General features: G+C 37.4%; 1 protein-coding gene across 2 annotated transcripts in view; it reads right to left on the bottom strand.

Annotated features, from left to right (window-relative positions):
* Nucleotides 1-24,697, bottom strand: part of LOC149087728 (ATP-binding cassette sub-family C member 1-like) — a 53,635-nt gene continuing 28,938 nt past the window's right edge. The window contains exons 16-32 of one of the 2 annotated variants that reach the window (XM_089231608.1): nt 23,690-23,866; nt 23,370-23,537; nt 20,442-20,644; nt 18,911-18,958; nt 17,717-17,825; nt 17,507-17,602; nt 14,409-14,529; nt 14,137-14,281; nt 12,465-12,630; nt 10,299-10,498; nt 10,054-10,180; nt 7,658-7,759; nt 7,394-7,540; nt 7,065-7,223; nt 3,991-4,157; nt 3,707-3,901; nt 1-350 (exon numbers count right to left, since the gene is read on the bottom strand). In XM_089231608.1, coding sequence (XP_089087734.1) covers nt 236-350; nt 3,707-3,901; nt 3,991-4,157; nt 7,065-7,223; nt 7,394-7,540; nt 7,658-7,759; nt 10,054-10,180; nt 10,299-10,498; nt 12,465-12,630; nt 14,137-14,281; nt 14,409-14,529; nt 17,507-17,602; nt 17,717-17,825; nt 18,911-18,958; nt 20,442-20,644; nt 23,370-23,537; nt 23,690-23,866 — 2,445 coding nt within the window. In that variant the 3' untranslated portion in view covers nt 1-235. The remainder of the gene's footprint in view (nt 351-3,706; nt 3,902-3,990; nt 4,158-7,064; nt 7,224-7,393; nt 7,541-7,657; nt 7,760-10,053; nt 10,181-10,298; nt 10,499-12,464; nt 12,631-14,136; nt 14,282-14,408; nt 14,530-17,506; nt 17,603-17,716; nt 17,826-18,910; nt 18,959-20,441; nt 20,645-23,369; nt 23,538-23,689; nt 23,867-24,697) is intronic. The other variant, XM_089231609.1, reaches the window with a different exon arrangement.

The raw sequence follows: 24,697 nt of genomic DNA, 5'->3' as shown, positions 1-24,697 counted from the left end.
TCTTTTTTAACTTCTTTATTTTGCTGGTTAAATACAGCACTGGAGTACCAGAGACAAGGTACTTTCTTTCAAGTCTTTGCAGCGATTCATTCCATTTTACATGATGATGTTGTACCTGCCTTCATTTTCCCCATCGACGAGTTCTCTTGATTGATTGGAACCAGCAGTAAGTAGGCACCAGAAGGACGAACGGAAAAGTTCTGATTTCACTTGGAATTGCGAGCGAAATGTGTTCTTAATTGACATATCCAGCATCTTTAGCCATCTCGTAGAACTTAGAACTGGGGTTCTTCAGCAACTCAGACGGGTTGCCACTTTCTACAACTTTTCCAGACTCCATTACGACAACCCTGAAAAATTTTAAAATAATTTATTTATTATTGAATAACGATGATTCCAATCCAAACTATTCGAGTGGATTTGTAAGACGGATGCAAAGGTATACCTGATGGTATAGTAAAATTATTGTATCGCACACAATCAAGGCCGCTACTAGATACTTTGTCACCAAGGGCAAGCCGGAATTTCGTCACCTCTTGCCTGTAGTTAAAGGGTGAATTCAGCACCTCTTCTGATCTGGCGCCCGGGGCACTAGGCCCTTTTGCTTCTCCCCAAGTTGCGGCTCTGTACACAATACAAAAAAAATAGACTTCGTAAGCTTTCCTGGTGTGGGAGGTTTTTACATATAGGTCATACCTAAGTATGGTTTTTATTAATGGAATGCCTTTCTACGACCTGGTTTTTGAAATTTTTGTCTATCTTGCTTAGATTTCAAACTAGCATAAAAGTTCCTAAATTTCCCACTAGGTGGCGTTCTTACCTTACTTATCATTTCGTGCGTACTCGTATTATTATACCACTACGCCACTTCAATGATTCTATCTACTGGATTTCAGGAGTTATTCGAGATCATGTGAAATTTCCAATGTTCTTCATTTGTCCTTTTTGCTCCCGGGCATCCCAAAATGATTCTTAGAGGTAGGAAATGATTGTAAGAGTCTGCGCATATGTCACTGTATACGGGATCTTCAAGTGGTCATAACTTTCGAACGGATGAAGATAGGACGATGGAAAAAGCATCTAAGTATACTGAACTGAACATTCGCTACGATACTACCAGCCAAAACGCCTCCTGATGGAAAATTCATCAACTTTTTTATCTTGTCCGGACAAATAAGCAGGCATTCAACAAAAATACGGCTTAAATTTGTGAAAGTCTGTTTAATGAGATGATAATATATACACACAGTTTACTCAGAATGTGTACACTGACTGCAAAAAATGTTTAACATTCAATACGACTTTAAATCATCGATGTCACGGAAAACCGTCTTTGAATGTGATGGGGGGGGGGTTATTTATGAAGGATTTGGAAGAGTATTCCCGCAAGTCGCAGACACCGTTCATTTTGATGTTTTGCCATGACTCTCACAAAGCCTCATGGCTACCTCATGGCTCCTGCCGTTCTTACCAGACGAGGGAAAACAAATCGCGGTACGCTTTCGTGAGACAAAAATAACTCTATGTATTATGTATTTAGATTTTCCATAAATATTTTCATACTCGAAACAATAGTTCATTAATAGTTCAAATAGTTCATTAATAGTTCATATAGTTCATTAATAGTGATAATTTATTAGTAAGTCCATATAGCCCGGATCGTGTGCGATTGAAAGTAAAGAAAAAAAGTAATATTACTGCGAGTATAGGCACCGCTTCTTCACCTGTCGCAGCCCCTTTAAGGCGGGTCGTCCACTGTAAGCGACAACACGCGGTAAGCAACGTGGGTGACACCAGCCGATATTTTGTCAGACGATTACAGGCGTATGACGTCATTCACTGAAAGCCACCCTTATTAGCACCTCCTAGAGATAGAAGGCCTCCGCCTTCTGCTTGTGACGTCAGTAAGTAGTCCATCTTCACTCAGAATATTCATTAGAAAAAAATTCCCTGCTTGTGCCAGTATCATCGTTGTGAGGGAAAAGAAATGATCGGGCTCAGAATTGCCGATTTCTATGTCCCACGCCCAGTCACTATGCGGTATTTGTGAACCAATCAGGAAGATTCTACTCCAAAATAAGAAGAAACGAAATAGGATGCTGTGTTTCAAAATGTGACAAACTTGCTAGGTAGTCTGAATGAGTTTATGGCAAATAGTGCGTAGGTCTATCTCTAAGAGGTGCTGCCCTTATACACTACTCGGTTCGCGGCTGCGCTCTATGCAGGCCAGTGTGTTCGTTAATAACCTCTTGAACAAACATTGAAAAACTCGAGTTTTTGAGAAATGAATCCTAAGGATCTGTACTTATCAAGTCCATACTTGATAAGACATCCGTTTGAAAGAAACTCGGAAAAGGCATTCGTGTTGTGAATAAATAAATAATATTTATTCGGTTAATTTAGTGATAAAAGTGACATCACAACCCATTTCATCTGCAAATTTCGGCCTGTTTTCGCCTTATACATCGAAAATGATACCGCTTATCTTTCGGGTAACCAAGAGGATTTCTCATGAACGGTAATTACCGAATTTTTTAGCTTCCATGGTAACCGGAAAAGGAGAAATAAAGACCAAAGGAAAACCCCCCCACCCAAAAAAAACACAATTGGAGTGAAAAAAAGTAAACAACCACAGTGCACCTGCGCATAAGTGGCAAGACGCGTAAAATCCCATTTCGGTGGGATTGGTCGCTCGTCTGCTTTATTTACTGGAAGTCACTCACTTAAGATCGTTTCTAGTGAACGACTTACTCCTGCTTTCCGTGCAATGGAATCAGTATTGCGAAAACAGCCAACTGCGCGTGATTGGTTTATCACTTCAAGTCGCTTCCAGTGGACGACCAGCCTAAGGGCGGCTCTGAGAGTATGCTGGATCATTTATTCTTGGTCACTTAACTGAAAACTGCTTAAATTGTCATTGGCATATTCGAATTAAAAAAACGGAGAAAAGTTGGGAAAGGAGCGCTGTCCCTTAGTTTTGCTGTTCTTTCATAACTGTTTTAATCTAACTTTTGAATTCGAATATCTCAGCGAATATTGCACTTGGAAACTTGGAAATGTTTTTTTTTGTTCGCTTTAAGAGAGACAGGACAACAACTTTCTGATTAGAAGTTAGAGGACCAGTGGGACCGTATACAAATTAACATTTTTTATTTTGTGACAAACTGTATTTTCACTCTCAAAACTGGTACAGGGTGATTTTTTGAACTCCTTTTGAGCATTTTTTAAATTGGATTCATACCTCTACGACGGATGCCGCATTAGTACCTACAGGACACCCTATATAATGACCAAAATTTTATATTGGGCTTGACTCGTTCTTCTACGGGGATGTAAGGCAGCACCCAAGACCAACGCTTTGCTTGGGGCCCCATGATGCTCTTAAGACGGCTCTGTTCTGCCATTCTTATGTGAATTGCTTCTGTTCAAATACCCCACCATCAAGTATACCTTTGTGCCCAAAAAATCCATTCGAACGGGTTTCATTTGATGAAATTTGATGATAAAATTAAAGCTTTTGTTTTTGAATAATCTAGCGTTTTCGAAAATGACTTGAACACTGCAGTGTGCTAGTCACAGTATTACAGGAATACCATTTCAAAAGTAAAAAAAAGTTGTGTAAAAAAATGCAAAAGCAAGTTGTGAGAAAAAAAATGCGTTAAGTTCACTATCACGTCATGAGTAAAGAGAAATATGTAGAGCTCACGTGTCGTAATCCATTATAGTGTTGAGCCTGTGAGCGATCGTGATGACTGTGTTCGTTTTGAATTCCTCTCGGATGGTATTCTGTATAAACGAATCCGTCTCGACGTCCACAGCCGCAGTCGCCTCATCTAGCACCAGAATCCTGGTCTTTTTCAATAGAGCACGAGCCAGACATACGAGTTGCCTTTGCCCAACGCTACCGGGGATTCCAATAAGGTGCGTTAGAACTTGATGATACTCAGACAACGTGTAAGATCGGGTGAATTCCCACTGAATGGTCCTTACCTCAAGTTTGATCCTCCTTCTGCAACTTCATGATCCAGTTTATCGGGCAACGAAGACACGTAACTCTTCAGGCTGGCCTGTTCAAGGCTGCACCACAGCGCGTCATCTGTGTACTCTTCGTTCGGATCCAGGTTAGTTCTCAACGGACCCGTGAACAGAACGGGATCCTGAAAGCAACAATACCACAAAAACTATTTGATTTCCGTTGCCAATATATTGTTTAGAGTTAACAAAGGGTGTAAAGAGTCACATATCTTTATACATTCTTTGGCCCGTGATACATATACTCGAGAGTGGCATGCTTTTGTGCTACTTAGTTGCATGTGTATCACGGGCCTTTATCTTTTGAATCACTGCTGAAAGAAACACCCTTTCAATTACAAAAAGTATCCAAATAACGTGCCCAATTCAGATATGTTATTCATTACTAGGGACAGAGTACTGTCCCTAAGACTAAGGTACAAAATTTAAATTTTTATATGGTCCGGCTGTCTTGTAGTTTCCAATTAGAAAGTTATTGCCCTGTCTCTTCTGAGCCCAAAGAAAAAAAAAATTCCATGCTTTAAAGTGAAATATTGCTGATTGAAAGTTTAGGGCAGAGATCTTCAACTTTCTTCTAGTCGCGAGCACTGCCTGAACCCATCATCAAAAGAAGAGCACACATACGTCAAGTTCGACATTCGAATGCATGCCTTCAATGGAATTTCTACAAGGTGTTTAATTGGAACGTTGAACAAGTGCTCACGAGCACGAAATTGAGATCTGAGCACCCTGGGTACTTCAGAGAGCACCGTGGTGCTCGCGAGCAATGGGTTGAAAATTGAAGATGCCTGGTTAAGGGGATACTTCAGAATTTTAGAAAAATCTTAACGAGCAACAAATGTAGAAGAGTATTTCGAATTTTTTCTCGAGTTTGTCCCTCAATATTTGCTGTTCTTTCTTCCCTCGTTTTCAGCTATTTTCGAACTCCAATATCTCGACTAATATTTCACTTGGAAATATGGAATTTGTTCTTGTTGGACTCAGAAAGTTGTTGCTATGCCTCCTCTAACTAGAACTTAGGGGACAAGGGAACTACATAAAAATTTAAATTCTGTATCTCGCAACATATATGGCTTTTATTAGGAGAAATAATATATATATCTATACTGGGAACGTTGTTCGAATACACTGTTTTTAATTGAAAGTAGGGTTTTGTCATAAACGTGTCTCAAAAGATAAAGGTGTATAACAGGGGTCTTAAACCTTTCACACTAGCACTGCGGGATGAATAGGTGTTTCAACCAGTATGCCAGCGGCGTCAAGAGAAGACCGCCTATCCGACTGTTGACTGAATAGTTGACTATTGATCTCATAGTTGCTGTTAGTTGGTGGAATCAGGTGGTCTGGGTTAGGCACAGTTCTATATATGGCTTCACTCTGAGGGCACTCTGGGAATGTGAAACTTCCCACGAAGAACGCGGGTCACCAACTCATTTAATTTAGTGGCATCTCAATAGAATGGGTCCCCGAGTAAAACAGGGGAAAATATAATTAAAGAATTTTGTTTATTCTGACATTACTTCTTTTATTAATTAGCAATTTTTGATTAGTTCCGAAATGATTTTTTTCCCACCGATTCGGAAAATTTCTCCGATTAATTACTGTTTAAATTAATTAATTCTGAGCTTAGTTTATCTCCCAATATATCTTGAAATCACTTCTATCAATAAATATGCAATTAATCTTTCATTGATTGTGAATATATTGCGATTTTTTTATCAGAAATTACAAAATTATTTCATTCATTTATAAGTTTTTTTTTTCACTAATTCTGAAATTAGTTGTTTCAAAAATTATTTCTTTCATTAGTTTTCATCAATTTGTTCCGGAATGATTTCTTTCATTAATTCTAGAATAATAGTTTTTCAATGTTTTCATTTTCTGAAAATGATCGGTGGGCCACGACAAAAAGCTCCGAGGGCCAAATGTGACCCGCGGAAAATGCGTTGAAGACCCCTGGTGTATAAGAGGATATGACTTCATCACATTATACAGGGTGTCTTATCAAGACCGCCCAAACTCTGCACAGCCGGATTCCTCGCTTGGAATACATAAAATTCGAAAAGAAAGGGGACAAAAAAAGTGTTAATAATTACAGACCGATTTCTTTACTATCGGTCTTCTCAAAGGTCATAGAAAAAATAATTAAATCCAGAATGATTAAATTTCTTGACAGGATTAATTTTTTTAGTGAGAACCAATTTGGATTCAGAAAGGAAAAAATACAGAGAACGCTCTTTTTAATTTTCTTTCAAATGTGTATATAGCAGATAACAATAATTGTAAAGTTGCGTCATTATTTTTAGATATCAGCAAAGCTTTTGATACCGTGAATCATAGTATTCTTCTAACCAAACTAGAATATGCAGGAATTCGGGGTTTGCCACTTAAATTTTTCAAAACATATCTTATTAACAGAGTTCAAAGTGTGAAACTAAATTCTGTTTTGAGTTCTAAAAGACAAATTACATCTGGTGTACCTCAAGGATCAGTACTTGGACCTATTTTATTCTTAATATACACACAAGCTGGCTTAACCCCTAATGTTTTGTAGTTGTGTTTAAAAATCTTAAATAAATGAAACTTATATAAATTGCTTAAAGAACTGTACGACCCATAGTTTTTGAGAAAAATGCGAAAGTATGACGCCATATCCGGTGCAGGGGGAAAAAAAAACTTTATTGGAAATATGAACATCGGTATTTGCATATGTTTGCATAGGAGGATGTTCACAAAATATCCACCGCACATATCGAGGCATGCATGCGCGCGCCGTGGAATGATGGAAAGTTTTTCCTCTGCACGGGATATGATGCCATACATATGATGAAACTTATGGGTCGTAAAGGTACAGCTCTTTGGGCATTTTTTTTTATGTATTCCAGGTGAGGAATCTGGCTGTGCAGAGTTTGAACGGTCTTGATGGAACACCCTGTAAATCCTTCAGTAAGAGTGATGAAAATTACCCACAATATTATGCACGGAAATTTGGTGTAAATCACAAATTGGAAACTTTTTCCATTTTCCCATACCTGAGGAATGATAGTGAGTTTTGATCTCAGCTGATGAAGACCTATTTGCGAAATATCGACGTTATCGATGTCTATATTGCCGGTCACCGGCTCTATTATACGGAACAAAGCCAAAGTGAAGGAGGATTTACCGGCACCTGTACGTCCGACGACACCAACCTACAAGAATTTAGGAAATAGAGTAAAGTCGAGAATTCAATAGACCTCAATATTCAAAAAAAAAAAAAAAAGTGAAATTAATATATTCATTAATTTTTCCTTTTTCGAATATTTTTATAATTCTTCGAAAATCTGTAGGAAAATATAAAAAAAAAAGTTCTTTCACTCACCTTTTCTCCTTCTCTAATCTTCACATTTACGTTCCTTAAAACCAGATCCAAACCTTCACGATACCTGGTGCTGTAATCCTTGAAGTTGATCGCTCCTCGGTTCGGCCATGATTTTGGTGGGTACAGATCCGATAAAACCCATTCGGCCTACGAAGAGGAATCAAATTACTTCACCGTGTAAATTTCATTCTCATACAAAAAAGTAGCTTTTATTGTAAAGTGAGGTATTGCAAAACTCTCATCGACCAATGAGCAAAATTTTACTTCTGATGGAAGATTTGAGTACTCGTCCACTCTTTCAACGGCCACTGATTTGTTTTCGAGTTCGGTACCCGTCTTGATGAGCCAGTTCAAAATATCATTCACCTAAAGGTTGAAAATAAATACCTTCAGAGCTATCTACAACATCGAATGCCTTAAGCTTTATGAGACGTGTCTTCAATACAGGCTGTCTTAAATCGTTTGCCCAGTGGATATCTCTGTAAACATTGACTTTAGAACACATACTTTCGATCACAAAAAGCTTTCAAATGACGTGCGATTACTCAAAATGTTCTAAATTTTCTAAGGAGTCCTATACATAAAAGAAGGGAAAAAAAAGGAAAATTGACTTTTTATGTAGACCCTGTGTATTAAAACTTCCCATAGGCGGTGATGTACCTCGAAATGTGGGGGGGGGGGCACGATGATGATGTCAATTAATATATACATATATACATTAGATCAGTCGACTCCACTTTTGACGCTGGGGGGGGGGGGGGCGTATCTCCGCCCATGAAACTTCCAATCAGTGAAATGTAAATGCGGCTCTGAGATGACATTTTCAAAAAATTGCATGTTTTTAAATTCGATATTAACGGAGATATCTGCTTTTCAGCATTTGCCGCCAATGACTGAAGGTGTGGTTCATAAATTGCGAAACGTGAATGACATTCAAAGTTGTAGAAATTCTATCAAAAATAATTGTCAAGAAATGCAAAAAAATCACCCCGATTTTTTCGGTAAAATAATAATTTCTCCGTTGTATAGCAAAAGAATGCATTTCAAACCCGTGATTATCGCTCACCCCCTTTTTCACGGACGAATTTTTTTGTCCCGTTGGTGTCTGTAAAAGAGAGGTTTTACTATACTTGCTAGTTACTGTGGATAAAAAAAAAATGAAATGGTTGAGTCATTCTACAGTCGACGCCGCTCATTAAAATCACTGTTAAAGTTATCATTCGAGTATTGTTATCACTTTTGTGAAGAACGGAACGGATGAACAATATCATAATATGGGAAAAAATTCGTTCAAAGTTAATCGAAACTCCTCTGATAATGTTATCAGTTTTTTTTCTCATTCTGCAGCCAAGATTTAACTGAATCTATTTTCTTCCTGTAAATCATCGCCATCAGGTTGCAAGACTATGTAGGAGGCTAGAAAGCGTTCTCTCTCCCTCCCATGCTGAAAAACCAAACATTTCCGTTCTAACGTCGTAATCAGTCCGTACTATTCGCTGTTATCCATGTACGTGAGAAGCTGCTTCTGCAATGGCCTTCCTTACAGGGAAGGCAAATGTTATCACAAAAAAGCACTTTCCTTCAATTCTTGATCAGTTTCTTTTAGTTGACCAGATTCAAAATTTATTTTCCGAGAGACTTTCCTCAAGGAATCCATGAAACGTATTGCACAAATGCAGGATTTTAGCTAGAAGGAAAAAAAATCCCGTTTTGGAATATAATTTAAAAGAAAAAAAAGTTAACATTTTGAAACCAACTATGCAAAAAAAAACAAAAAAAAACGGAGTTGTACCGTTCATTATACCAGGACCTGTTTAGTGTTTATGTCTCGTTTGACCAAACGGGATCTATGGTCACCGTTCTTACACACGGAACTTTTTTCGGGTATAGTTGTCGTTTGACTATTGTTATCAGAAACCCTCTAGTCTCAATATGATCGCATTAAGTGGCGTGGACTGATTTTCTATACAGTTCCGCAAAAAACCATTTGGTAACCGCTGAGTCAATGAAAACTCGCCAACACAGTGATAAGTAGCAAAAAAAAAACAGTGATTTTATATATTTAATATTTCGATAAATATTGCATTTAAAATTGCGAAACATTTTGCAAATGACTTTTTGGAGCGAGATCTACATTTCAATAATTAGAAGTTTTAGCATATGGGAGGGGGGGGGGGTGTATATGATGCTAATTTCTTTCTTTGTATGCGACCTCCCAAACAAATTTTTAGATTTTGAGTAACCACACCTCCATTTGAAAACTTTTCGTAATTGAAAGTACGTGTCTAAAGTCAACGGTTGCAGAGAGATAAGGGTCATTTAAGTATTACGTCAGCATCGAGGGGGGGGGGGTTTCGGATTTGCTGACTTTTGATGACAAGGTGGGGGGGGGGTTTGGAGGTTGCTTACGTCATCAACCACCCCTTTTGGAAGATATGAAATATTCTAAGCTGCTGACGAAATTTTGCTGACAGGGGGGAGGGAGGGAGGGGGTCAGTGTTTTGCTGACCTTTTCTGACGACGGGGGGGGGAGGGGGGAAGGGTGTCAAAAATTGCTGAAAATCTGCTTACGTAACACTTGAATGGCTCCATATCTGCTGTGGGAGCTATTTGGGACAGCCTGTATTAAAGTACATATCTGCGATGAGAATCATACTCACGGAGAGAGCATAAGTCAACGATAGACCTGCAACAGCTCCTGCTATCGTACCCCTAGACATGACAGCCAACAAGCCAGCGATCAATATAATGAGATCACCGAAGAAATTCGTTCGTACCTCTAGCCATCTTTCTTATCGAAAAAAAAGGGAGAGAAATACAGTGTATTTCGCCAAATTTCAGGACCATCATCATGATGAAAATTTTGATTTTCAACTAACGTGTTTAGTTTGTGTTTGAACCTCACCTGCTGCTAATGTTCCAGAAGAATTCGCAGAGGATATGCTTGTCTATTGTTTCTTCTGCTTTCGATATGAATTTCTTGGATACCCTGTAAGCCTTTATAGATGATAAACCCTGCAATGTCTCCGTCAAATGGCTGTATATGGGCGAACGGGTTACCGAGACCAATCTTTTCAACTGACGTGACGTCATCAAGTACAATTTCTGGAAAATGATTGAGATGAATACAGTACAGTCAAACTAGGTTACAATGATATTGGAAAAAAATTTATGAAATTTTGTCGTTATAAACGAGGTTGACGTTTTTAAGACTTTAATTTATGAAAAATTTAATTAGATGCTATCAAATACGTTGACACATGAAATTGCTATTTCATTAAGATCATGGTGACCACATTGGGCGGGGGAAATATGGGAATCATAAAATACAGGACACCGATTTTCACCAAAAATTATGCCAATAGTCGGCGAAATTGCCAAATATCGCTCGAACCTATGTCGAGAAATGCAATGATACAGCAAGTCTGTTAAAATTCATTTCACTGGGAAAAAGTGAAACATGACAAACGTGTGAGATGAATATTTATGGTCTTATTTATTATAACACAATTTATAAATTATGCAAATTTGCTTTATCGCAATTAAAATAAGCTTCGTTTGAGAACCGAAGCATTTTTTTACAAAACAAAGTCTGGAATACAATATTACGGGGGAAATATACGAATGGGTAATGCCAATAAGCATGTGAGAGCGCGTTACACATTTAATATATATCTTTTTAACGTTAAGTATCAACACAACTACAGACAAACATTTCCATTCCGTAAAATTCTTGGAAAAAACTTCGTAAAAACGTAATCAAAAACGACGAAAATTTGTCGTTATAAGGTCGTTGCATTTTCCTCGACGTTATATGCAAGGTTCATTAATATTATTCTGTACGGGAATATTGTTCAAACCATAAACTATTGACGTTATAGCCAAGGTGTCGTTGCAAACGAGTTTGACTGTACGTGACAGTTACGTGTGACACTGTTGTTATGGCATATCATGATAAAATGGATGAAAGAGTTTATTTTTACTATCAGCGGCGCATCCCAGATTCGAATAAAGATTATTCATTAAAGTAAGCTTTTCGTTGAAAAAAAAAGGCAAAAAACGGGACATTTTTGTAAAAAAAAAAAGTGAGGAAGAGTAAAATATGGGAATGTCCCGTATAAAGGTCATATCAATGATATTCAAACAGTTTGAGTTTGAATATCAATGGTACACACATGTAAAAAGTCCTTTTTTCGAAAGCAAAATATGAACAAAATCAACAGACAAACATATCGCCTCAATGTGCTGATTTAGCATTCCAATATTTTCTTGGCAAAATTTTATGCTAGACCGACGAGAAATTAGCCGTTATATCCGAGGCCTCCGCGTTTTCATAGACGTTATAAGAAAGATTCATTGGCATTATTCTTGACGGGAACCAGCCGCCCTACCAACTATTGACGTTATAGCTGGGGTGCCGTCATAACCGAATTCGACTGCACTTAATATTGATATAAATATGTATTAGCATTTTGTTTCCACTTCACGTAAAAGCTTTTGGCAACCAATGTGGATTATCTCCATTTGACGAATCGTCTATAAATCTGGAACCTTGTCCTAAGCTAACCGCACGTTAGAAAAAGGAAGGGGAAACAGAAGAGATCTTTTTTTAGAGTCTCTTTTCCCCTTCACCCTAGGTATAAATTTTGCTCTTACATGTATATACAGTCGAGTTCCGTTTTAACGAATACCGATATAGCGAAAAAAAAATCTCGTTTTATATAACGAACGCTTTTCTAATCCCCCAGATAAGTTTACATAGAAACAATGCGGAAAACCTGGAATTCCTTTATAAAAGGAAGTGATTTCTCCGATCTCTTGGAGTTCGCTATAACGGGATTCGACTGTATTAGAAAGATACGTTATATGCGAGGAAAAGAAATCCTCAACAGGAGTATAGAAAGAATTGCAGGAGAGAGGAAAGAAAACACGGAGAGAAAGGGAGAAAAAAAATTTGTTAGACTCTTTATTTTCTTTTAACATTGACTGGCGTTTGAACGCAATATTACGTCCGTGACCGTGAAAGGGGGGTTGAAAAAGCACGGAAGCGGGGAATGTGTATTGTTCTTACCTGAATAAGGTAGTATAAGATTCCGACGGGAACAAGAAATGCGAGGAAAATGGGCGTGCTCATTCCAATGACCACAAAAGTTCCCGCAGTAGAGAAGAAGCAGGTAATGAAGCCTTCGATATTCATGGGAATTCCGATGTCAATATCATCTGTGTCCCTTCCAAACCTGAAAATAGCCATGCGATTTCATAATTTCGTTTTCAGCGGAACTGATAATAGGATAAACTGTAATAATAACTGATAATATAATAAAGACTAGTATCGAATCCCTAACCCCCCCCCCCCCCATTCGCATTAAAGAAGGGGATACAAGCTTTTTGGATATTGTCCACATTCTCGGTATGCCGGGAAAAGCGAGGTTAAATAATCTACTTTCAGAACACCGCTATAAATCTATATTAAATAGTGAATAAATACGTGAATCGGACTAAAATGATAGTTTTCTCTTGCAGCAAACGTGTTTTGTCGCGGGAATTTAATAGCGACAATAGCGACAATGGAAATTTAGCATTTAATTATGGCCCTAATTTAACTATCGCCAGCCTGATATATGAAATACGGGTACACTTTTTTTTGCATGTTGAGAGATTGAAGAGAAATATGCTGTCTTTTTTTTTTAGAAATATTATAATATCATGTTTTATAGTTCAGTTCCAGGGTGACGACCAGCGCCCGAGTGGCGCAGTGGTAAGATGATCGTTTTCCACTATGAAGGTTACCGTAGAGGCCCTATGGGTTCGAATCGAGCCAAAAGAACATCGGATACAAGTTCTTTACCTACCGAGCATGGAGTGACCACCGATATATAGATGGCACCTTCACTTCCCACCCAACTGCAATGGTTGGAAATTGCAATATGACGATATATGACCGGAGTTGGTGTGCGGTAAAGTAGTGTGGTGACCGGCTGAAATTGGTTTTCTGCTTTTCCTGACTTCGAGGTGCAAATACGAACAGATATCCTTGTTAAAAAGTCTCGCAACAGAGAGCAACAGGCCTCTCTACAACGGTATAAATATTCAATTATCACACTTTACTGATAGTTAGAAAATTTGATGGCAGCACTATACATAACAAGCATTACACATAGAAACAAACTTCACGTTCCGCAGAGCAGTAACTAGAGGGGGCGGAGGCAACTGCCCCGACACCAAAATTTAGGGGGCGGCAGTTTTAGGTCGGAGCATTATTACAAAATTATCGAATTTCAAAGTTGGGGAGGGGGGGGGGAATGGAGCGCGCTCCATTCGAGTTAAATGGGAAAATTCGCTCAAAGAGAGCGAATGAATTGTCTGTTTTAAGAAGGAAATAAGTCAAAAAATCGTTTCCAAATTGGTTCCAAAAAGCAAATTTTTCCAACGCGTAGTTAGTAAAACACAAAGTATCCTAAAATGCGCGAAACACATCAGATTCAAACCAACCTGTTCAATCAATTCTTTGAGTCTAGATATAGTACAGTATTTAAGAATTTTACGGAAAATCCGTTGGCATGGCGGAAAATACGTGTATCCTACGCACGCTGGTTTCCCTCGCTGTTTTCCGACATGTCGGCTAATGGGAGGGAATACGGTAATTATTTAGCAGTTTAACTAGTAGCTAATTTAAGTAACTGAGTAACCACTTATAAACTATTCATTCTTCTAATAGCATTTTTAGCGAGATATAAATCTACCTATTTATAATTCTACCCAGTGGTGTAGTCTCGAAGAAACAAGTTGGCGCTCTCATGACGGAATGTAGCATCTGCTTGTGGAATGACGTCGACGCTTTTGACGCACCGACGGCAACACACAGCGAACCGAATACGATTGCGAAACCTTCGGAAACGACAAAAACGACGAATGATTTAGCAACAGTATGGTTTCTACCAAGCTTTTTAATGACCTGCTGAATTAAACATAATGAAGCGAACGCACGCACACGCACACACACACACACTCTTACCTTGACAAAAACCCAAAGTTGCATATACTCCGATCCTCTCGTTCCGCAGATCAACGTCTTGTGTTCCATCCGGCAGAACTGGATCGCTGCTCCATTTACTGAGCCATATGTTCCCACCGACCTAAAGGCGGTAAAAACGCATGTGTGAAATAGGTTTAAATCTTGCAATCAGGTAAGAAAAAAGAAAATAATAATAATATTCACTTTATAGTATAGCATTTACACAGGGTGATTCAAAAGTCAACGTACAAACTTTTAGGGAAGGTAGAAAACACAAAAACAAAACAGAAACACATAGGAATGTATGACCGAAAACCCCAACCTGATCAAATGCAGGGTGAACGAAGATGCCGAAATGACAAGCCAATAATGGGTGGGCAAAAATCTTTATTTAGCGATATTTTGACGCGGAGGACAGTACGCGTACACGTTAAGTTTCGCGATAAGTGCTCAAAGTTCTCACCATTCACAGTTATGCACGCTTCACAACGGCGAGGCATTGATTGCCGAACCCTTTCAAAAATACCCGTCATTTCGCGGACGGCGTCTTCATTTACCGTCCAGCTGATCAGGTTGGGGTTTTCGATCATACATTCCTATGTGATTCTGTTTTGTGTGTTTTCTACCTCCGCAAAAAGTTTGTACGTTGAGTTTTGAATCACCCTTTATATAAGTTATAATTTATAATATGTGAAATATATTTAAATGTGTTTGTGAGCAGTTACTTCGATTTTGATTTTTTAATAAAAAAAAGTTAACGATAAAATGAAATTGGCAACATGATTTGCGTGAATATGCAGGGTGTCCTGCAAGTCCTAATTAGGCCATTATCTCGTCAACCGTTCTTCGTAGAGAGGTATTGTTCTAATTTCAAAAAAATTCTCAAAATATGTTTAGGAATCACTCTGTACCAGTTTTGAGAGTGAAAAAATAGTGTTATAAAAAGGAAAAAAAAATCTAAACTTCTATACGGCCCTTCTGTTCTCTAACCCTTAGTTAGAAAGTTGTTACCCAGTCTCTCCCGAGGCCAACAAAGGAAATTCCACGTTTCTAAGTGCAATATTTGCTGAGATATTTCAAAAAAGCAGAAATTATTTGGAAAGAACAGCATAAGTAAACAGACAATGCTTCTTTCCCTCATTTATGCTGTTGGAAATTTTATCAGATTTTTGAATCCAAATATCTCAGCACTTAGAAAAGTGGAATTTTCTTTGTTGGCCTCAGGAGAAGACAGGGCAGCGTCTTTACAGCTGCAACATAGAAAACAGGGGGAACCATAAAAAAGTTTTAGATTTTGTATTTTATGAAACACTGTATTTTCACTCTCGAAACTGGAACAGAGTGATTCCTAAACACATTTTGAAAATTTTTTAAACGAAAACCATACCTCTTTGACAAACAGTTGATGAGATAAATGCCGAATTAGGACTTACAGGACTCCTTGTAGAATTTATGCATAATATATGAAAGTACATAGTTTGTTTTATATCATTCTGATACAGACATTCCTACAAAGAGAAAGAAGTATTGATAAAGAGTCAGTGCTATCAAGAGCATCTTGTTTTACAAAAAGGTTTTGGTACCAGGATGACGTTGATAGATGCATTTGTTATTTTCCACCAGAAGAAAAGTATTGGATGGTATTTGTGTTACCGCGACCAACGTTGTTACGAAGAGAAGTGTTGATAAAGTCATCGTTACTAATGCCGGGATTACACTATAAAAGTGTAATAAAAGATGTTTTACAAAATTTGGGGGGGAAAAAAAAACCCAATATGTAACCTTATTGGTGAGGTCGACGCGCTTATTGGTTGCATTCTTCAAGTTTTATAATAGAACTTTTATAAAACGTTTATAGTGTTATGCCGGACTGAGAGCGGTTTTTAAATAGTTTTTGTTACCACGAGCATTATTGGGAATAGTCATTGTTTCCAGAAATATTGTTTCGAAAAGTCATTGTTTCCAAAAATATTGTTCCGAAAAGTCATTGTTTCCAAAACCATTGTTAAAGTCATTGTTTCCAAAACCATTGTTAAAGTCATTGTTTCCAAAACCATTGTTAAAGTCATTGTTTCCAAAACCATTGTTAAAGTCATTGTTTCCAAAACCATTGTTAAAGTCATTGTTTCCAAAACCATTGTTAAAGTCATTGTTTCCAAAACCATTGTTAAAGTCATTGTTTCCAAAACCATTGTTAAAGTCATTGTTTCCAAAACCATTGTTAAAGTCATTTTTTTCAAACGTTGCAGAAAGAAATCATTATTGTTGAAAACAATGTTGAGAAAAGTCGTTTTTTTCTGAAAAAATTGTTGAGAAAAGTCATTTTTCTAAACGGTCTTGAGAAAAGTCATTGTTTCCGAAAGCATTGTTGAGAAAAGTCATTGTTTCCAAAAATATTGTTCCGAAAAGTCATTGTTTCCAGAACCATTGTTAAAGTCATTGTTTCCAAAACCATTGTTAAAGTCATTGTTTCCAAAACCATTGTTAAAGTCATTTTTTTCAAACGTTGCAGAAAGAAATCATTATTGTTGAAAACAATGTTGAGAAAAGTCATTTTTCTAAACGGTCTTGAGAAAAGTCATTGTTTCCGAAAGCATTGTTGAGAAAAATCATTGTTTCTGAAAAAATGTTTGAGAAGTCATTGTGTGTGTGTCTCTGAAAAAATTGTTGAGAAAAGTTATTGTTTCTGAAAGCATTGTTGAGAAAAGTATTTGTTTCCGTAAACATATTATGACAACCATATTTTTTATGGGAATTTTTTTATCAGCCACCTCGTTGGGCATTTTGTCTGTTGTGGCGTTGTATTTGTATTTGTATATTTGTATTTGTATTGTTCAGAAACGTTGTAGAGAGAAGCCATAGTTTCCGACAGAATTGCTGAGAAAAATCATCGTTTCTGAAAAAAAATGTTGAGAAAAGTTATTGTTTCTGAAAAAATAAATTGACAAAAGTCACTGTTTCTGGAACCATTGTTTAGCATTATTAAAAGCAAACTACTACAAAAATTATCCAAAATTACTACAAAAAGCATCCCTTTAAGAAGTAATTGCCTATAGATTCTAGAACATTTCTTATGATAATACGTATCGAACACATACCTCCAAAGCCTGATGTGCAAAAAATCCGATTACAACACAGAAAATAATGGGATACGTCATGTGTCTTGCATAATTTATGTAAGCTTCTCTTTTCACCTGTAATCGTAAGTGAAACAAATAAAACAGTAAACAGATGTAAAACATTGATTCTCTTCAAGATAGCAGCATGTTGACGTAACAGAAAAAGTTATTTGTTCTGGAATTGCTTACTTTTCCAACTTGCATTTTCTCATCCTCCATCAACTTGGTTCCAGGTTCGCTGCTCGCTGAAGTGCATACCGACGTAGTCCTCCTTTTTAAGGCTTTCACGCTGATAGACCTATTGGTAGAGATACGCGAATTTCATAAAAAAAAAGAAATTCCACATCAAAAATTTCGCATTCATTAGCAAAAATTAAAAAATAAATAAAAATTTTCAAGTTAAGAATTTTATCTTCAATTTTTTGATCAAAAGTTTGGCATTCATCCGTAAGAATATTTTTCATATTAAAACATTTTCTATTCATTGCAAAGAAAATTAAATAAAAACCTTGCATTCATTTGCAAAAAGAATTTTAAAATCAAAAATTTTGCATTCATCGGCACAAATATCTTCGAATAAAAAATTTTGCATTTATCCACAAAAATATTTTCAAATTAAAAATTTTGCATTTATCCGCAAAAATATTTTCAAATTAAAAATTTTGCATTCATTTGCAAAAAAAATTTTAAAATAAAAAATTTTGCATTCATCGGCAAAAATATTTTCAAATTAAAAATTTTGCATTTATCCGCAAAAATATTTTCAAATTAAAAATTTTGCATTCATTTGCAAAAAAAATTTTAAAATCAAAAATTTTGCATTCATCGGCAAAAATATTTTCAAATTAAAAATTTTGCATTTATCCGCAAAAATATTTTCAAATTAAAAATTTGGCATTCATCCGCAAAAATATTTTTCTAATCGAAAGTTTTGTTTTCATCCGCAAAAATATTTTTCAAATGAAAAATTTTGCATTATTTTGCATTATTATTAAGTTTTTAGTTGAAAGTTCTAAAATTCAAAAGCGCTTAACAAAGTTATTACCTGTTTTCGCTTCAAAAAGTGTAAATTATCATAATTTACAAAAAGTAGTAAAAATCAGGTACATTGTCCCGTATTTTCCGGGACAGTCACGGTTTCCTTTTTTTTTCGACTTTTTTTTGAAAAAAATGCCTGTTTTTTCCGTTTTTTAGTTCATTTTTTTTAAATTTGTTATTCAGTGAAAAATATTGATACAAGTAATTTTCAATGGATTTATTAAATGCAATATTATGGTAATCACATTTCGCTTAAGGAGGGGGTAATCGGGATGATCAGCCCGCCCAAAGATCCGCGCCTGACATCACATCAATTTCGTAAATACGAAAATAGCGTATCCTTACCTGTCAGTCGATGGTCGTGGGCTCGTTGGTACTTCTTCACTTTCCGAGCTATGACGGAAAAAAAAAATTAGGGAACATTTGTATTCTCTAATATTAATTCAAGGTTTCATTGGGATTTTTTCACCCGAAATTTCGAAAACCTGCCAATTACCGGCCTTGTATCGTCGACATACCGTAGAGTTAAAGGGAGGAAAACTCAAGGCTGTTTCAATATATAAAGGGCTGTTTCATGGCGCACTGGAGCAGCACAGCACCTCCTACATATAGAAGGCCTCCGCACGCTGATATAGCCTCTAGAAATAGTCTTAGGGGCCGTTAAAATATTACGTCAGCAAATTTTTAGCCATTTTTGACCCTATCTTCCCGTCAGTAAAAATTCGTCAGCACTGCCCCCTACCTCCTAAAGCATATTGGTGGGATCAGAGAAGTACGCGGGAGGGTGCATGGGGAGCTTGTGCACCCCCCAGACGAAAATTTATGTTAATGTAAAAACTATTTAAAAAAAATTAAAATTTCGAAAGAAAATATACCTTTATATGTATGTATAATCATAATCTTATAATCAATTTCTGTTAATTTCAATGCTATTTGTAGGCCAACAACTCGAAATTTCTTTTTAAGAAATTCATTGTGGCCCACCCTTTAATACATATATGGTAAACCCTTAGCCGGCGGACCAAATGTGACCCTAAAGGTTACCTGATGTGGTCTGCCCCCCCTCAAAAAACTAATTTTGTGAAAATGAACTAAGCGGCGCATTTACAGATCGCTTAAATGACCCATGGCACAATTCCTGAGCATTTAGCGGCGCGTGGCGCATTTTCAGATCACTGAAGTAACCCGCGATACAGTTCCAGAACACTTAAACGATCCGTGGCACATTTAGTGACATGTGGCATAGTTTTAGATCACTTAAGCGGCCCCCAATGTAGTTCTACATCACTGAAGTTAACCCCTAAGGTACATTCCCTAATTACTTGAGTGATCCGTGGCATAATTACGGATCATTTGAGTGATGTGTGGCACAGTTCCAGAGCACTTGAAGGATCCGCCAAACATTTAGAGATCACTAAAGAGGATCTGTAGGTGACTTATTAATAGGGAGAATATAAGTTCAGGTGCTTAACAAACTAGCGAAAGGTTTTTCGTTTTTGGCGCACCGAGTAAGATGCAGTTAAGAATATTTCATGTTTTTATAAAGGGTGGTTGATGACGTAAGCATCATCCAAACCCCCTCCCCCTTGTCATCAAAAGTCAGCAAATGGGAAACCCCCCCTCCCCATCGATGCTGACTTCATACTTGAATGACCCCTTATCAATTTACCATACAAGCTGACAACATGCGGGACGTCATTGCTCAAACAGAACCGACTCCGCTCGCTTTGCTACCCTGTTAATTTCGATGGTTTGCAATCTCTGCCCATTCTACTGAAGTATTTCCAATATTATCTTTTCGATCATTGTCGTTAGTATCTGCCTATTCACATTACCTCCCATAATTCCAAGCTAAATAATATAATAGATCACATACAGCACAGATGCCAGGATGTCTTCATCTTCGACTTCGGCCTCTGCGACATTGGAGTACTCCTGAACAATCTCTGCAAGTACTCCTCCGATTTTTGCCATCAATTTCTCGTAAGTTCCTCTCTCTGCGATACCGCCGTTTTTTAAGACATAGATACAGTCAGCCTCGGGCAGAACGGACATGCTGTGAGTGACGAGTATTCGAGTCTGCGATAAACATAATACAAATGTGCGAGAATTTTTAATACAGGATGCCCCACAAAGGACAGCAATTTTTGAAATGAAATTACTCGGGAACGGTGATTGAAGAACAATAAAGCAAGCGGTATGTTTATTATGTGAAAGCCACAAAAATCTGATTCACACAAGTTTCAATAATTACTTACAGATGTTGCCCATAGGTCAACCTTTTATCTAATTTTTAGCAACCCCTCTCCTTCTATGTGTCTACATTTTTTCGATTTATCGAGGATAAATCAAAAATTGTATTTTTCTTGGGGCAGCAGTTTTGATGCCCTCCCCCTTTCTATTTTCGTTTGCTCCCCATCTCTGCCTATGCGCCCAGGTAACACATTTTATTTATTTTTATTTTATTTTTCAATCTATTTATCTGGATTCGAGACTATATTATGCATGCATATCTTTGTGTTTAAACCTTATGCATTTGTTTCTGTTTTGTGTGTGTATCTCCAATAATCTAATTACTAATATTTGTACTTGCCATCCACTGGTGTATTGATAGGCACGATTATGCAAATCATTAAAGGTTCAGTTCAGTTGCCAATAGGTGGCACTGTGCCGAGCTCGAGAAATAGGTAAAAAAAGTACAGTAAAACTTCGATTGTACAGTACATATAACCGTCACCGTCCGAACCATGGCTGCGACGGATAACCTAATAGACCGATAACAGAAATCTCTCAATAGGTACCGTGATTCACGTACAGTAACGTGATTTCACTCCGTGCTTGGGACGAAAATGAAAATCCATTAAAAGTGAATAATACATACATATTGTATTTAATTTTACACAAAACGATCAATATAAACTTCAATATAAGGTCAGCCTAGGCAGTGGTGACACATTGACAATAGCGTCCTTTGTTTTATCTCTTACAAAATTCTTTGACAGTGACGGTATCATCAGATGAAAGCTTTTCTGAAACGTCGCTTCATATTTTCAATTAAGCTCTGGTCCATAGACTAGTACTACTACTATTACTACTAAACCAGACATGCACCTGGTCCATAGGCTGGATAAGTGTTGTATTCACTGAAGAAAGAGGCATGTTATTTCGCCATCATCACTTTTCAGTTCGCAAGAGTTCTTTTGTGTGGGGTATGTCAGGGGCATTGTCCATTAACAGCAGTTCTTCCTGTGGCAACTGCTTTCCGGCCATATGAGCTCCAACTTCAGGCACGAAAGCGTTGTGGATCATTCTGAAAAAAATTGTTTGGTCCAATCCAAGCACATGATAGTTCACACGCAATGCGTTCATATTTGCAAGCACGGAGTTTTTTGATTTACCAAGTACAAGCAAAGGTTCTCTATGATTGCCGGTGGTATTTGCACAGACCATAGCAGTGATCCGATGTTTTTGGACATTAAAACCTGGGACTGTTCTTTCCGTATTTTTTTTTTTTTTGGATGATGACGGATAACAGAAACTGACGGTTGAACGAGTGACGGCCAATCGAATATTTACTGTACTTCGCAAGTAGTCGTTGCAATCCCATCTCATAATCGATTTAAAATGTGCACCTTTCGCAGCACAGAGAGGGCGCAAACGATCACTATACTGAACGATACGTTGCAGTTTTTTTTTTTTTTTATATAATAATAACGTGATCCTCACGTATTCCCAAGGGATCAGCATGATCCGTCCAGGGAACGGTTTGTCGCCCGGGACGGAGGATCGACGGGGCACTACGTGGTTCATGTAAGATGAGACCTAACTACATAGTACCGCAACGGTTTTCGACTTTCTTGAGGAACACTTCGGGAATAAAGTCATTGTGCATTGAACTATTCGACATTTATTAGAATAGGCATGTGTGTGGGTTGGCCTCCATACTCACCCGATCTTTCACTCTTCGACACTATTTTATGTAGGGGAAAATTGAAGGCGCAGTTTTCCCGGAACAGTCCCGCAACATTGGGCAAGCTTCAATATTTGATCTGTGAGGAATGTGAACCCATTTCCGTTGAGACATTATTGATGGTAACAGAAAGTTCCATTGTTCGTTTGCTCTCTCTCTGCGCTATGAAAGGTGTGCATTTAGAATCGATCGTGATGTGATTACAACGACATCTTGCAAAGTGATCCGGATTCGAACTCCTCCGTTGCCACAGTGGTAGTGGGCTGAAGGGGGTTTTCTGTGGTTCCTAAATACGAGCCGATCTTCCCGTTAAAAAGGCTCGCCGCAGAGAGCAACAGACCTACAACGGTACAATTATTCAATCATTAATCTTCACTCATAGTTTTAAAAATTGACGGCAGATGGCAGCACTACACATAACAATCCTTACGCAGAAACAAACTTCACGTAAGGTTCAAACACATACACGCACAGCTTTCAGCATGGCCCAAGCCTTTAATCACCTGCTCAAATCTCTTTATTCAGACAGAGCGGCGGGCCATGATATGGTTACGAGGAGGACTCTATCCTGCGACTAGAGCGTACCATCTATCCGCGACATCTGTAATATTTTTGAAACTTCATCATATTTTTACGGCTTCCAAAATAAGAATAACACTTGTTTTATTCTTCAATCGATCAGCGTTTCAGGGTAATTTCATTTTGAAATCAGGAAGTCCTTTGTGGGACATCCTGTACATGATAATGTTCATGCTTTGAATTCAAAAATCCGAATCGCAAACGTGGATGAATGTTCAGAAATGGTTAAAGCAAATATTAATGAGTGAGGATTGCCTTGTTTCGGAGCATTCCGTTCTTTCCTATGATGTGCTCGAATATATGTTTACCGACGTGCGCATCAACGGCACTCAGGGGATCGTCGAGCAAATAGACATCGGCGTCGTGGTAGACAGCTCGTGCCAGACTGACTCTTTGTTTTTGTCCGCCACTGAGATTGACACCCTGATAAAGCATGCAAACAGATGGATTACGCCACTGAATACTGTCATTAATATCCGATATTTAAAGTTTTCTCGTTTCGTCTAAGTTTAAAAGTCAAATTATCGATTTCAGAATGTAATCAATAATTTCATTTTCAATTCATATCGACCTACCTTTTCGCCAATTTCGGTGTTATCTCCGCCAGGAAGAATTTCCAAATCAGGTTTCAAGCAAGAACTGTCCAACACAGCGTTGTATTTCGTCTTGTCCATGCTTTTAACGAAGAGGATGTTCTGCCTTATTGTGCGATTAAGTATCCAAGCTTGTTGGGGTACGTAAGCAATCGATCCCTGAGACATTAATAAAATACAGTTAGAACTTATTTGATAGAAGGGGCATGTGTAATTTCCTAACACCACGCAGATCCTCGGTTCATTGCCACGACTGTTAAAAATTATAATTGAAGATTTCATATAAAGACGGAAAAATCACTGCACAAATTCAGAAAACTACTCATAAACAAAATCAACACAATTGAATATTAATCCCAAATACATGCATCTTTTTTTCTCTCTTTACGAATGTAATGTGAAGACAATATTATATTTTAATTATATACACCATTGGTCTGTTGTCAACCCCAATATATACTACACTATCAATATGCCCTGGACGGATTATGTAATCCCTTGGGCTAATATATAAATGGTAATATATATGTTTTTTTTTTTTTGTTTGTTTTTTTTGTATATTGCGTCTGTATTATATGTTGTAATATGTGTGTGTGTGTAATAAATTTCAAAATTTCAAAATATATTGTAGAAGCAATGCAAATGTCCTCTATAGTTGAATAACGAAGAATGCTCTTCAGTTGTCATGATGCTAATTTGATGCTTCAGAATGGCAGAATTTTGTTATGTAGTTTATCGTAAGATCGGATGAACCCAATTGAAATAGGGAAGATCTCACAAGGAAAGGGTCCCAAGGTGACGTCTTCAAAAAGTTACGTAAACTTTAGACTGATTCTACTCATTTAAATATGCACAAAAATATTTTTAAAAATCCAGCGGAATTTTACTATGGATCAGCCAAAAAAATGTAAATATTAATATTTTGAACTTCAATAGAGAGATCAAGAATTTGAATGTAAAAATATCTCGCAATCCTAGAACCTTAGAGTG

This window comes from Pholcus phalangioides, unplaced genomic scaffold (assembly GCF_987345545.1).
Source record: "Pholcus phalangioides strain wild (caught in Gottingen) unplaced genomic scaffold, Ppha-v1.0 ptg000004l_1, whole genome shotgun sequence".
Lineage (NCBI taxonomy): Eukaryota > Metazoa > Arthropoda > Arachnida > Araneae > Pholcidae > Pholcus > Pholcus phalangioides.
The sequence above is the reverse complement of the archived record's forward strand: the minus strand, read 5'-3'. Positions and strand labels throughout refer to the sequence as shown.